The 15,499-nt window shown below is 39.0% G+C and overlaps 2 protein-coding genes across 9 annotated transcripts in view; one reads left to right on the top strand and one right to left on the bottom strand.

Moving 5' to 3' along the window:
* NDUFAF2 (NADH:ubiquinone oxidoreductase complex assembly factor 2) overlaps positions 1 to 8,778 on the bottom strand; it is a 42,981-nt gene extending 34,203 nt beyond the window's left edge. Inside the window, exon 1 of the mRNA XM_053408134.1 lies at positions 8,505 to 8,778. Within this exon, the coding sequence (XP_053264109.1) occupies positions 8,505 to 8,631 (127 nt within the window). The 5' untranslated portion in view covers positions 8,632 to 8,778. The remainder of the gene's footprint in view (positions 1 to 8,504) is intronic.
* Positions 8,779 to 8,876: 98 nt separating this feature from the next.
* Positions 8,877 to 15,499, top strand: part of ERCC8 (ERCC excision repair 8, CSA ubiquitin ligase complex subunit) — a 39,777-nt gene continuing 33,154 nt past the window's right edge. For 2 of the 8 annotated variants that reach the window (XM_053408121.1, XM_053408124.1), the window contains exons 1-2: positions 8,877 to 9,090; positions 12,628 to 12,723. In XM_053408121.1, coding sequence (XP_053264096.1) covers positions 9,014 to 9,090; positions 12,628 to 12,723 — 173 coding nt within the window. In that variant the 5' untranslated portion in view covers positions 8,877 to 9,013. Of the gene's footprint in view, positions 9,091 to 11,612; positions 11,662 to 12,627; positions 12,724 to 15,499 lie in introns of those variants that run through there. The other 6 variants (XM_053408126.1, XM_053408127.1, XM_053408122.1 and 3 more) reach the window with 6 other exon arrangements.

Genomic DNA, 15,499 nt, shown 5'->3' with positions numbered 1-15,499 from the left:
TATGTATCACTCACTGGCAGATGATAGTCAGGATTTGTTTCCAAACAAGCCATTGGGATGCAAAGGAAGGGTAAATCAAAAAGAAACACCACTCCTGGTACCCAAATCCAACCTACCCTTTCCCATGCCTGGCTCTTCATACTACCAAGACACCTCTGCAGGACATACAAACAAACATGAGAGCATCAGATTCCTCCTTTCCCCTTGTGGCCCAAATGCACACAGAATTCCTGCGCCTGCTTCTTCATATATTAAAAATTGTGGCCAGTATTCTTAAAGTGGGCTTCGAAATAGGGATGGAGAACTGGCTCTCCAGCTGATGCTGGATTCCAACTTCAATAGACTTCAGCCAACATGGCCTTTGGTCTGGGGTGATGAAGGAGTTGGAGGCCCAGCAACATCCCACCTCCTTACTTAAAAATAAAAATGTAGGAGTCATCAAAATAACATCAGGAAATTATTTTCCTGAGGAAAACTTTTTTAAATTACCAATTTAGGATCTTAATATTAACTTGAATGGGTAACCATATTACAATAACATTCCAGAATGCTAGGTGTATTTCATTAAAGAGGTGCAATACTGTTTTCAAGAGCTAAATATGCATTCTACTGGACTAATGAAATTACTTGGGCAAAAACTTAAAATCAAGGTTTAAATCCCTCTTTCTCCTCCACACTTTAAAATGATGTCGCTAGGTTTTGGAAACTAAGCAGTGTACAATTTTTTAAAATAAAACTGAACTAGATAAAGGAGAGTTATGACAGCAAAACACAACAACAATATTAGATTGTTTATTGTACCACAAAACAGATAATAAAGGGATCTGAAGTTTCAGAACCCAGAGGCAGATTATAGAAAAGGACAAAATGTAAAAAGAGTTAACTTGTAAAACAAGATTATTGCATACCACCACTGACTTAAAAATAATTTATGAATTTTATTTGCACTGTTAGGAACTGAGATGATCCTATGAATACATTTAATCAGCATTTTTACAATACTATGTAATCAGAAGCTGACCCCCAGGTTCTTTGAAGGCAGAGTCCCATCACAGGAAAAACTGACTTTTGACCATTCTTTATACTGCAGATGAAACATCAGATTTTTACTGGACTATTAAAAGCTGCCCAGTGAAGAGTTCTCATGAAGTCAAAGTATTATATTACACTAATTTAGCCACTATTAGCACAGATTTGCCTATGATGGGGGGGGGGATGACAACAGCATAGAGCAGATGTGTGGCTCTACAAGAGGTCAACTTAAAGTAAAAATATTTTTAAAAATAATAGAGTGATCATATATACTGAAGTTAAAATACAAGAAATATTTTCATGAAATAGAATCTAACAAAACAGCCAGCTTGTTTTGATCCAGGAACAAGTTATCAAAATTTGTTAGGCATCAATGTTAACAGTATATCAAAATGAGTGGTGGCAGCTCATACTCTTAAAGAGCTATTTTTAAGGCTCTATATGCATTTCTATGAGAATGATGTGAGGCAATTTTTGTTTCCAATTTTGAATTTTAATAGCTGCTATGACTACGGTGCTATTTTTTCCCTAACAATGGAAGTCAGGCTGAAGGGAGGGGAAGTCTTGCTACAGAAAGATACCTATTTTACTGTTCTTTTCCAAAAAACACACCCTCATGGAACATTTTTTTTAAAAAAAACATTTAGATATAGCACATTATCTGTCCACAAATACTAGATGGTGGTCAACAGGAGTACAATTTTAGTACTCTGCCAATGCACATTTCTGCTAAAACAAAATTCTTATTTTTCTATTTGCAATGGGAAAATGGTAGTAGTGTTTGGATCTGTAAGTGAAATCTAAATTTATGATCAAATTATTTAAAATAAAAAAGAAATGCCATGAGACAAGAGGATAAAGGAAGTACAAATTACAGAAACACATGCCCCTTGAAGAATAAGGCATTGCTATAATGACCTTATGAACATCACTCTATCATGATTCATTATTCAAATTTTTACTTTATTGTGTTAGTGTTTTAGCCAATTTGTCACAAGGATAATACTGGTATTATTACCACTCTCTTGTGTTTTGTAGTTTGACTGTTTCTATTCCTTGATGCAATTCTGTATACTTGGGCAAGATTCCTGCACTGCAGGGGGTTGAGCTAGATGATCCTCATGGTACTTTCCAACTCTACAATTCTATGATTCGACACTGTTATTGTGATTATGATGTGACACTTTAAATTGTTGCTGTTCTTAATGTAAAATCACTTTGAGATATTTTATGGGAAGTGATTCATAAAGAAATAAGTATTTGTACTGTTCCAAATCTAGAGCATCTCTCTTTAAAATGGAACAGGGCAGGAGATATGGCCTATCTCTCAATATTGTTTGCCAAGAGGAAATAAGAGTGCACAGACAAGCCATCAATCTAAAGCTTTTTGAATCAATGCTGCCGCCGTCTGGCCACACTTAAATTCTACAAGTTTGTGTTTTATCAAAGAATACAGTAGTTTCCCACAAACCATGCCACTGTAGTATTTATACAAATTGTATACAGTATCTGTGTGTCATTGTTGTCCCCCCATTCTGAGGTACAAAGTATCTAATCAATACTGCATACAATGTATACATTAATATAAATCTACAGCATCATTTAAAAAGAATGAAAAGAATGAAAAGAAACAATGGGATGAAAGACAGGAAACGAGAAAAATCAGTTTTATCAGCGACTAGACAATGAATGTACTAAGAATTGATAGTTTTGTAAAAACATCTACCCTTATAGCTTAAAAATTGCCAACAAGTAGTTGACGCTTTTATAAACAGACCCTGCCTTCCTTAATCTAGCCAAGTAGCTGCTTATTCAGATAACAACTCTAATTACTCCAAATAGATTCTGTAGTGAAAGCAAAAAATCATGACAGATGGTGCATCAGTTCTTAGGACCCTATCAGCACATAGAAAAAAGACAACCTGTACAGTCCTCCTGTCATTTCATCTTCCTCTTCTATTACAGTATCACAACTGTACTCTAGAAAACTTTTAACTTCGTTGTTTATATGCCATTATCAGTATGACATGGGCAATTAGGGACAACCCCTTCTGCTCAGAACCCAGCTTCAAAAATATTGCCCAAAGTGATTAAGGCATTGATTAGATTCATACAACATTACTGTATTTTTCATAAGGATATTCAAAAGGAAACCAACTAGGACTAAAGCAAAACCTTTAGTTCTAAGGGTTTAGTACTCCCTCTGCTGGTTCAATTACCATTTTTTCCAAAGATGAAGACTGGAAACAAAGAAACTCAGAATTGGTATGCAACATGCCATTTCTGCTGTATGTTTCAAGAGCATGAAAATATGATATATAAAAAACAGAAGATAATGGCTAAATAACTAATTCTAGTTGCATAATTGACTTCTGCTTGTACAATAGAATTTCCGCTTCATCTCCTTCTCCTGCAACATCTGTGATGCTCCCCTAAATCTGTGTCAGCAGGTCTCACAGCCCTCTGCAGTCTCTTTGGGGAACACATTGGGGGAAGAGGTGAACAGAAATTCCTGTTGCATTTGCTGGGATGATGACCTATGTCACATTTTTAAGTCAGGAGACTACCCTACCTTTTCCTTCTACCCACAACAAAATGAAGCCGGCATTGCTCCATAAAAAGACTACATCCTGTTGGAGAATGAATCTTTGAAACTGGTCCCAGGGTGCACTATAACTGACAAACTGGATGACTCTATACTTGGTCACAGTTACTCATCATGTGCTAACACCAACTTAACTTGCTTCAGCCTTTGATTTACCCACCTGGCCTCAGAAACTAAGGTGAAGTTTAAAAACAGAAACAAAAAAAAGTACTTTGATCATCTCAATGAAACTACTGATTTATTACTTATCTTTGCTTTAAAATCCTACTCTTTTATGACAAACCATACCCAGGGCAACAAAACATCCTAGTAGAGAGTGCAGGGGCTCAAATTAAACAAATGTAAATATAAAATAATTACCTTTGTTTGGGTGTATCCACAGAGTACCAAACAATAGCTAGATGTGCATGTTTGTAACTAACATGATTATTTGTTACTAATAAACTTGCCTCTGATCTTAAGTAACCTTTATATTCCAAGCAACCCCATGTGTCTTTAGGTAACTTTCAAAACTTTCAAAATGATTAATACTACTTTGCTTTTTTCTGTTCAAATAAATATAGCTGCAAGCTAAGCTTTGTTTAGCTGGCCCAATAAGCCACAAAATCGTTTAAGCTAAGGGTTCATATTATATCTTATTTAATTCCTTGAATCATATTTTTAAAAAACTAATTGTGTCACCGTGAAAGAGATAATAAAAAATGTTATGAAGTAGACCAAATGACGTTTCTCTTTGTCAGTCAGGATAGTTCAGTCAAGATTAAAATGCACGTCACAGAAAGAAGGAGAGAGGGAAGTGTGAGAACCTGAAACTTGAGCATCCTCATCTTTGTATAAGGTGAGCCTGACTCTTAGCAAATGGATACAAACTGAGGTTCCAAATATTTGAAGTTTTGTGATCTTAGTACATATTTATGATGGTGAGAATAAGCATCTTCCAAATTAACTCATTTAAGACCATACGCTGTCATATTTTTGCCATTTTTATATTGTAATATTATGTTGTGAACCACCCTGAGATCTACGGATGAAGGGTGGTATACAAATGTCTATTTATTATTATTATTATTCCTGCTTGGTTGCTCTTCATTGGCCAACTTCAGTTTATAAGCGCAAGAACCTTTTTAGGTGTCTTGTTTGCAGCCGCCAAAAACATAATCTGGATATAGGTTGTTCTAGGCAGTCAGAAAAACAAACAATGGTGTTTAAAGGTTGGGAACATTTATATTATTTGAAACTTGACATTTCAAATGAAGAACTCGAAGAATGGTTCCAGCTAATAACTTATTTAGAAAAATCCTGCTCAATCTTGTTTAACCAAGTGATGGTATTCATATATAAACTTGCACTGATTCTTTGTTCAAAGGATGACAATGAAATGAGATTTGTTGCAAACCAGTGATGATTCCCCTTCACCACTTTCATTCTCTTAAAGCTGCCATACTGAATATGTGTTTTATTGATTAATATTGTACTACCTATCTCAAAACTTTTTAAAAAAGTTTTAAAAACATATTTACAATATGCATTAGAGGATATGTGCTAGCATGTTTTATGCTGCAGCATAATTTTTCATTATTACTATTACAAACCATTTTTGTATTCATATTACCAAATAGGAAGAGTTATTTCACACTGAATGCATGTTGTAATAAAATGCATAAACTGTACAAGGAACTTGTTTTGTAATTACTGAGATATGAATAGCTTGAAAATCAATATAGGCTGGTATAGCAAGGGCAATTCATCATGTAGCAAAGCTATGGTGAAGCCCTGACAGTGTTATACAGTAAAAAAATAAATGTATTACACAGATAAATCTACCCTTTTTAGTGAAATACTTGACTGAGATACTAAAAATGAGTCATCAATCATGGTTGCTTAAGTGTCCAATCCCACCTTCCAGCTCATCCAGTTTCAAGAGTGGCAACTCAGAAGTCATCTCAGAGTAAATGACTTAGCCTGGATGTTTCTCTCGGGACAAGTATGATGGAATTGTATTATTTAATCACTGTCAAACTAATCTTTTAACAAGTTTAACGTGCTAAAAATTCTGAGAATATGCAGTCATACAGACATAGTTGGGAACAGGTAATGCTGAGACAAGTTACAATCCTATGTAGGGTCCTTTCACGCAGACATTCAGGTCTCCAACTAAGTGTAAACTCAATAGGAAGCTGCAGTAAAGCACAGCAACCCAAGCGGTATATCAGTATAATATTTATTTAAATTAAACCCTTCTATTCTGCTTTTCAGGCAAGACTATCTCTCAAAGCAGTTTACAACCAAACATACAAACACAACACATTTAATACATTTAAAATATCCAATGATCTCTAAAAATATAAAAACAGCATAAGAAAAAAGTGGCACATTGAAAACTACAATCTGGTAACCATCATCCTATATTAAAAGACAAAAGAATGAAATGAATCTTTCAGGCCTGTTCAAAAGACACAAGAGATGAAGCTGGCCTGATATGGCTGACAATTAAATTCCATAATTGGGTGGCCTTTGCAGAAAAGCCCCTGTTCTTGTGCCCATGTGCACAATATACTTCATATTTTCAAGTGTAAACTCAAAATATCATAGACATACAAAGATCTAGAATTTCAGTGCTAATTTCTAAAATATGATTATTAATCATTTATTTCTAGACGACTTCATGGAAAAAGAGCCTCATCATTCAAGATACATAAAGAAATCTAACAATGGGCTGGCAAGTGGCAGCTTCTGTACTAAAACTGTCTCTCTCCAAATCCCAATCTGTAAATTACTGATTGAAACTTTAGCTCAAATGTAACCTTCCAGTAAAGCTACTTTCTGATCAGAGAGCATAGCTCTCTTCGCAACTAGAAAAATTAACAGCATAAAGAATTTTATTTTAACTATACTAGGGTCACGGTAGATAAAAATAGATTTTTAAAATGTAAATACAAAGGGTTGTATTCAACTAAGTAGAACTAATGTTGGATACAAACCTAAGTTTCACTTACAGAATAACTTGGTTAATATCTTAATGAAATTAGTGCAGTCTACCAGATACATGGTAAAATGGATGAGGTAAAATAGCTGAGCTTGAATCCTGGCAAGACAGACACTGTGGTCGAGTGGTTCCAGTGCCTGAGAAAATCTTCAATTTCTTGTTCTGGATGGGGTGCTCCTTCCCTAAAGAGGAAAGTGAGCAGTCTGTGGGTGTTTCTAGATCCAGTGTTTTCACTGGAGGCCCAGCTAGCTTCTGTGGCTAGAAACACCTAGTATCAGCTGTGACTAGTACAACAGCTACAACTGTTCCTGGACTGAGTGAGTTTGGCCACAGTAATTCATGCATTGGTTACTTCAAGAATGGATTACTTCAATATGCTCTATGTGGAACTTCCAAAATCTTCCAATTTTTTAAAATATATATATATAAACCAGTTACAGAGCTGGATTTTATCTTTGTCCTGCTCAGTCATGTAACCTAGCAATCCAGTGGAACTTATATCAACATAAAGGGTGGTGTAAGTCTGTTTGTTTCCCTCTGATGGGCTTAGGCCAACTCAGTCACTAGTAGGCTTGCTCCAGAATGGGATTGGATCTGGTGTAACTTTACACCATCTTGAGGAAAGCTGGTATAATTTATGCTGTTTTAAAAAAACTGGAATGTTCCTTCAGTAGGGCAAGACTGCAGCATACCTCTTATTTGAAATCTAACACACACAGAGTAAGCCAAGTATCAAAAACTTGGGAACACTGTACAGTACTAAGGCAGAAATTATATATATGGGCCCCAAAGTGACTTTGGACCATGCCTAAACAGTGAAGGAGATAAAATGTGCATGTGCTTTGGTCAAAATAAAGCCCTGTGCAATATAATGCATGTTTACTCAAAAGTAAGTTCCACTGAGATCTATCAGACATACAGCCCGATCCTTGGGCATTTTTAATCAGAATAAAACTTGCAGGGTTTGATTAGACTTTCTTCCAGGTAAGCGTGCAATCCTTAGGCTGTAACCCTAGCCTCACTTAACTAAGTCCCATTTAATAGAATACTATTTAAGTGTTGAGTGGACATGGCTCGGGCTTTGGTTATTCACAGAGTTTGTGTCAGCAGTTGGCATCCTTGAGCAGCTGTCAATGTCCCAGAGGCTAGCTGGCGATGCCTGCCTTGGAGATCTGGTACAGCATCAGACAGCTGAATGTAAAACTACCTTTTTAATTCCCCACAATTCCAACCAAGTATCGCTCTGGGGCACTGTGGGAAATAATAAGAATTAATAATAATTTATTATTTATACCCCGCCCATTTCCCCAGCCACTCTGGATGGCTCTCAACAAAATATTAAATATTAATTTATAAAGTGACAGTCCAATCCAGCTGCCTGCATCACTGCCAGCAAGCCCAGAGATCCCTAAAAATTTGCAGAGGATCCTGAAGTATGTAATAAGTTAGCTCTCAATGGTCTTCAGAGCCTTAATAGTAACAACAATAATAAATTTATTCTTTTGTGCCCTGCCCATCTGGGTCGCCCCACCCACTCTGGGCAGCTTCCATCATATACAGATTAATAATACTATACACCATTCCTTGGGAGAAAGCCCAACTGAGGTGGCTTTTGAAGAGAGGATTCTGCCCACTAAATGGAAGCAAAAGGCAGGAGTAGGGAACCTGTGGCCCTTCAGACGACGCGGGGCTCTCAACTCCCGCCAGGCTCCAGGGAGCGTGTGAGCGACCGAGAGGGCGGCCGTTATTCCAGCTCGGCCAGAGGGAACTTTGGATACGCAAAAACCTTCGGGCTGGTTTCTGAGGAGAGCGCGCGGCTCGTAAACATAACCCGGGTTTGACCTTCAGACCGGCTCGCCCCGCCTCCTTCCCTCCCCTCACCTGCCCAGGTTTCGTGCTTCGGGACACGGTAGTACTTGTTGCCCTGGGGGTCTGCGCCGACATACTCTTTCGCTGGCCCGAAAACCCGGAGCTTCAGCGAGCGCAAGAGCCGCCAGACGCCGCTCATGCCTGTGGAAGAATAAGGCGCATGCGCGGTTCTCTCGAGTTCTGTTCCCACACTGACAGGATTCAAACACGTGACGGTCGAGAGCCTCGAACCGTCGAGAAACCGTTTGAATGTCACGTCCGCTTCCCGCCGTTGACGCAGCTCAAGCTAAGCCCGACGCTGACTAGGGGTGTGGAGTGCGCGCGCCCGGACCCGGCGCTGACCCGCCTCCGAAACTCCGCGCATGGGCGCTGTGTTGTTCCCGTTCAGCACTGGCGACGGGAGACGACGTCTTAAACAACAAGCCCCAGCATTGGCTGAGGGGCTCTCACTCGGAGCCAATGAGCGCTAGATCGCTCCCCCAACATGGCGGTGCCGTGGCTGCGGCTTATCACATTTCGTCATGTTGGGCTTTATTTCTGCCCGCCAAGCAGGCTTGGAAGACCCGCTGAGGCTTCGCCGGGCTGAGTCTACCAGGAGGTAAAGCAAGTCTTAGGGCAGGCCGGAGTTGTGCTCTGGCCTCGCCTGGCAGCTCTTTCTGGCTGAGTGGTTCTTATGGCACCGAGAGCTGCAGAGAGTCTTGGGGTGCATTGGTGGCTAAGACATTTATGGCGGCAAAAGCTTTCGTGGACTGTGGTCCGTGTCATCAGATACATGAGATGTTATCCTGAGTTATTTTATACACACACATACATACATGCGCGTGGTTTACAGGGAGGGGGGTTGTAAACGGTGAGGTAGAAGGAAAATGAAGTGCAGAAAAGTACAGGCAGGGCTAATTACAGTGTTTGAACCCTAGTAATTCATAAAGCAATTCCTGATGTCACAGACATCTGGGGAATCATGGTAATGTGTCACTTAGCTGGCCAGATCTCATTCAGGAGCTGTGTGGTATTGTGATTTGTGCCTGGGTTTGCATCCCAGCAGAGCAAGACTCTCTCTGGACAAGTTCCTTCGCAGGTGTTCAGAGTATGTGCATACATAGAAAAGGGAGCAGTGGTGCAGTTGGGTGAACTCTGGACTAAAGGTGAGCCCTCTCTTTAGATGGCAATGTGTATTGCTTCACTTACTTCAAAGTGCTCTAAACCAGCTCTTCTGTATTTGAGGAACCACCTGTTTCTTTTGTGAAGTGGGACCCTGGCCCTGAGTCCTACCCTTGCACCACTGCAGGGGATCACATTACACTGACTGGCTTTCTGTGACAGCCCCTCAAATGTGGAATTCGCTCCCCAAAGAGGTGCATGTGGCACATTCAGTGTATATCTTCTGACATATGCTGAAGACCCACCACTTCATACTGGTCTTTGACACCTGAGATACATATTTTTAGGACTCACCCTGTTCTTCTGATTGTAAATTGTTTAACTGTAGATGGAGGGGGCCGAGTTGCAATGTAGCTTATGTACACCTGGCTCTGAGCTGGAAAGGGTTGACAGGGGCACAGAGACTTGGCGCTTCCACCAAGAAATGCTTAGAGCACAATTAAAAGGAGAACTGTTCAGAGGTTTTCTGAGCAGAATCATTGGTTACAGCAAACTACATTCCAAATAGACTGTATACCTCTGTAGCTAACACTACTCCTTATGATGTAAAACCCAAGTTAGGGCATTTGCGTGTGTTTGGATGTAAATGTTTTGTGCATGTTCAAGCTGATACACGCAGGAAACTCTCTTCAAGGGAGTTAGTGTGTTAATTTCTTGGTTATGATTCTCAAACAAAAGGGTATAGACGAATCTCTTAAAAGCAAAAGTGTAATAGTCGATATGTCATTTTTCATGAGCAAGCACAAGGTAGACAAAATACTTCTGAAGTGTGTCTTCCTTCAAGTCAGAGATTATCAAAGTGAGACACAGAGACAAACTGAAAATTCAAAAGAGGTTACGAGACAAAGAACAATGAGTGAAGAAACTTTCCAGGATAGAGAAACTGATGTTAATGTAGAACCTGAAACACAAAATTCCTATCTTAGGGTGTTCCAAAACATTATGTTCAGTGCTCACTGGATTATCTGGAACATCCAGTACTGAGATATCTGGTTCTGCAACATCCGGTTCTGGAACTGTTAGTTCCGGAACATTCGGATCTCGGCCCATAACCTTGTTGATGCGTGTATGGATTGAGTTGTATTCTTATTGGGTTGTATTCTTATTCAGGCTTGCAGCAGAGTTTCTTTTTACATAAAATCTTTATTATTTACAAAAATTTACACTGGTTCAAATAAAACAACATAATTCATTCTCCTCTAGCCATCCAGCTCTGAGACTCAATTGCTGACTCATTTACACTTCTGTGCATTTACTTACTGAGCTTTATTGAGCACATGCTCTTTAAAAAGGCACCTGTTGCTGGGGAGATTTTTCTGTTGCCTAGCAACAGGGTGGATTTGATTTAAATCAAATGATTTAAATCACTAGTCAGTAAGATTTGATTTAAATCATTTTTTTACAGAAAGACTCATTCTTGCTGGTATAATCTTAATATTTCCAACCAGATGAAGGTTTCGTTTTTGGAATAAGAAATTTTCAGAGTAGTTTTTACAATTATATCAAAAATTACTGATTTGGTTATTCTATTACAAATACATAAACAGATAATTATGAAATTATTATTTATATTTGGACAACTTTTCTGCTCTGCTTTATTGGAAGGAGAAAAATAATAATTTCCTTAATAACAATTTAAACAATTCATTTAACTAAAACAATAACATTATAGCATAGGTATCCATGTTTGTTAACTGATGTGGTTAAATGATTTTTTTAAAAAACAGACTAAGTTTTAGCACACATGAAAAACTTAAAACAAATCCTTATTTCCTGATGAATAGCCTTTGGACTATAATGTAACTTAAATAGAAAACTATCTTTAGAAAGATTTTTCCTCCAAAAGCATTTTATTTTAAAAATCCAATTTAATTCAAAAAAAAATCCAATTTAAATCAAAAAAATCTGTTTTTGTTTTGGTTTGTTTTTAAATCTGTTTTTTTTATCCACCCTGCCTAGCAACCTGTTCAAGACCAATTCTCAAGTTCTTTCTAGAATATTCTAACAAGTAGGTTTTCTAACTTTTTAAACTATGTTATCAGTAGTCAGGGAGGTATAGGGAAACTTTGGTCCATCAGAAGCAGGGCCAACAGCCAGGGATGATGGGAGTTGCAGTTAAGCAACATTTGGAGAGCCAAAGGTTTGCCATACCTGTTTTAAAGCATCTGAACTCCATTCATTTCCGGGTCCGTAATACAATGCATACTTTAAACTATAAGAAGAAGTACTGCATGCCATTCTAGTAACCAGAATGTTGTCAAATTAGTGACGTATTTTGCTGTCTAATCCTATAATTGTTCATTCAGATGTGTGTCCCATAGTTAATATGGCTTGCTTTTCCATACACTTGAATAAGATTGCAATGATACTTCATTCAGTTTTGAATGTGTGGCAATTAAGACAACCTTAATGAACCCCAGTTCAGGGATGATTACAGTTTTTTGGAACTTGAAGTACTAGTTCACTGATGACAGAAGTTTCATTTGTTACTCAAATCATTTTGTCCACTAGATGTCCTAAATTTATTATTAGAATCTACCATGCAGTTTAAGTTTCAGAGGCCACAATCTAATACACACTTACTGGGAGTAAAACCTACTGAACCCACTGGGACCTACTTTCAAGTAAATATGCATAGGATTCAGATATGTCACTCTTTCAAGTGAGTGCAAATTGGATATCTATAATATATACAACTGAAGATTTGTTGTTTTATGGACTTTCTTTCTAGCATTATATGCCTGTTGATACATTTAGCATTTTTATTGTTTGATGTAAATATAAATGTATCCTAAACATATTCCACCAACATGCAGAAGATCAGTTTTCTGAAACTGATTTGTGAGTCCACTTAAGCAGTGAATGGTGAATTTGATGTATCAGCTTGAAGTGCCTGATACTGACAATTTTTGAATAGGTTGAAGTTGTGTCATATATTACATTTCTTAATGACTTTGTTGTTGTTCTTGTTAAGGGTGCTGAGCCTGGAGTTAAACAAGGATAAAGATATAGAAAGAATCCATGGAAGTGGTATTAACACCTTGGATATTGAACCTGTGGAAAGTCGATAGTATGTACATGATATTACTATATGTTTTATTGTAGAATGTATTGTATAAAACATATTTTAAAATATATTCAATAAAATAATTGAAAATTTCCCATTGATATTTTTTTCCAAAGAAAAAAATCAATTTCTGAAAAATTTTTGTTTAATAAAATTGGTAACATAATGAATAGATACAATACTAGTCAAAATGGGCAGATTCAAACTTAAAAGTAACATTCCCTTCCCACTAAGTACAGTGGTACCTCGGGTTAAGTACTTAATTTGTTCCTGAGGTCCATTCTTAACCTGAAACTGTTCTTAACCTGAAGCACCACTTTAGCTAATGGGGCCTCCTGCTGCTGCCGCGCCGCCAGAGCCCATTTTCTGTTCTCATCCTGAAGCAATGTTCTTCACCCGAGGTACTATTTCTGGGTTAGCGGAGTCTGTAACCTGAAGCGTATATAACCTGAAGCTTATGTAACCTGAGGTACTACTGTACTATCCTAGCCCAATTCATACCATAAGAGCTGCATGATAGGGTAACCACTGGGCATTAACATAAAAAGTGTTCAACATACTTTTAAGCCCCCGGGAAGCAGAAAACCTCAGAACCAGTCCAGAAAGGAATACCATCTCCAATGATCCTTCCCCACACAAACACCATACTCCCCAGTGTCTGGGCTGAAGATTCCTTCAGATATCCTGGGCCTAGGAGGCCCACTCACTCATCTCCCCAATTCCCAGTGCCTTTACTAGGCTAGTAGGCTGCTGCACTGTGCTCCTCCATGGGCCCTGAAGACCTATAGAAATCTGTATAGATCCAAAATATACAAATCCTTCCAGCTGTTGGTTTTATTGTATGTGCGCATTCTAGTTCTGGTGCTACTAATGAATCACATCAGGTGTTTTGTTGTTTGGCTGGAGTATGATTGTGAACTAGTAACCTGACACACATAGCTACCTTTCTGTTCAGTTCAGGTTTGACAGATTCTTTCAGGCAACAAAATTATGTTCTGGCTCATCAAAAATTAGTATAGTTCTGGTTTTGGGTCACGTTCTCTTTGCTACTCTGTGCACACCATGGCATGCCTACTCCACATGTCCCAATGGCAAGGGCAGGAACAGCCTTACTACTGCCAGTCCCCACACATCTTTACAGACTCAACATTGAATCCTGTTCTGGTGCTAACAAGCACATCACACAAAGGGAAAGGTTGATTGCCCATTCAACAGCAGCCTCATAGTTCCTTAGGTAAGATACCTTAACACTACAAGAGACCCTCTTGAGACCCAAGATTTGACAACCACCCAGGGTGGTGGTTGTGCAGAAAGACTGTTCTGCCAAGCAGCTAAGAAGAATCCAGGACATCCAACCAGAGGAGCCAATTGCACATGCCAGCAGCAGCACTTTCCAGTGGCTTATTGCACAATATGGTAGGAGATTGGAAAACAGGCAGCAGGAATTCAAGATGCAAAAGAGAGAGAACTCCCAGGACTTGAACCCATGCTGCAAACACCATGAGTAGATCCCTACCCACACAACCACAGCAATCAGGAATCAAACACCATGGAATGTTTGTCTTCCCCAAGACCTAAGCCAAGGAGGAGGAGCCCTAGTTGGTAAGGGAACAGCTCATTATTTCCATCCAGGAGATCCTAGAGCCTCATCCCGCTTTGCATCCCCAGGGATAGCTCAGTTGGTAGCACATGAGACTCTTAATCAGGGATTCAAGCCCTAGGTTGAGCAAAAGATTCCTGCAATGCAGGGGGTTGGACTAGATGACCCTTGTGCTCCCTTCCAAGTGTACAGTTCTATGGGGCAATGCAGTCAGATGGGCAGGGTACAAATGATGGTGATGATTCCACCCCCCATCCCCAGTCAGCTGTCAAATACCAAGCTAAGTTCAGGGTGATGGTTGTGTATAAAGCCCTATACATCTTTGGACCAGGACACATAAAACATCTCACTCTTTATGTACTCAATCAATCACTGCATCACTGCAGGTAGGGAACTCCTGTAGATGCCATCTTATCAGCAGGTCTGTCCCTTGCAATGTAGGAAGTGGGCCTTTAGTGTGGTGGCACCTACTCTTTGGAATTCCCTCCCTTGAATGTTAGACAGGCACCGTCTCTGTCATCTTATTAGGGCCTATTGAAAGCCACCTTCTTTCAGCAAGCTTTTTGAGATCTTTTCTCGGTCTACCACTTGATGTAACACGCGCCCCACTCACCACGGGCATGTGATCCCTGGCAAATGACTCCTGAAGTAGTGGAAACCTCAGGAGGACAAAAGTGGCCACTTGTCTTAAAACATGTATTAGTAGCCCAATAAAATTACTTTCTAAAGAAAGCTTTTGAACTACAATGGCTAATTACTATTTTTTTGACGAAATAGTTCTTTGCGACCCTCAAGACTAATGTGCTATCCTCTTTCCTCTCCTGCACAACTGGGACAAGGAGTTTGGAAGCCTCTGATTTATCACAGCATGGTATGTAGTCCAGACCTCAAACTATGGTTTGGTTTAAGCCAGCTTTAGTAACTTTAATAACTATCATTTGAAGTTGGCTTGTTTGAAACAAACTGTAGTTAATGTTAACAACTGTTGGTTTGTCCACTCAACATGACAAGACTGAGTTTCAAAAAGTGTGTAAGCAATAGCTTCTGAACTCTTTCTGGATGCACAGGAAAAGAAGCACATAAGCCTGCAGGTTGCTGTGGCTTGTTCCTGCTTGAATTCTTACCTAAATATGTTTTACTATTGATAATTTTATGGGTCACATAGATGACATGGCTGTT

This window comes from Podarcis raffonei, chromosome 11 (assembly GCF_027172205.1).
Source record: "Podarcis raffonei isolate rPodRaf1 chromosome 11, rPodRaf1.pri, whole genome shotgun sequence".
Lineage (NCBI taxonomy): Eukaryota > Metazoa > Chordata > Lepidosauria > Squamata > Lacertidae > Podarcis > Podarcis raffonei.
The sequence above is the reverse complement of the archived record's forward strand: the minus strand, read 5'-3'. Positions and strand labels throughout refer to the sequence as shown.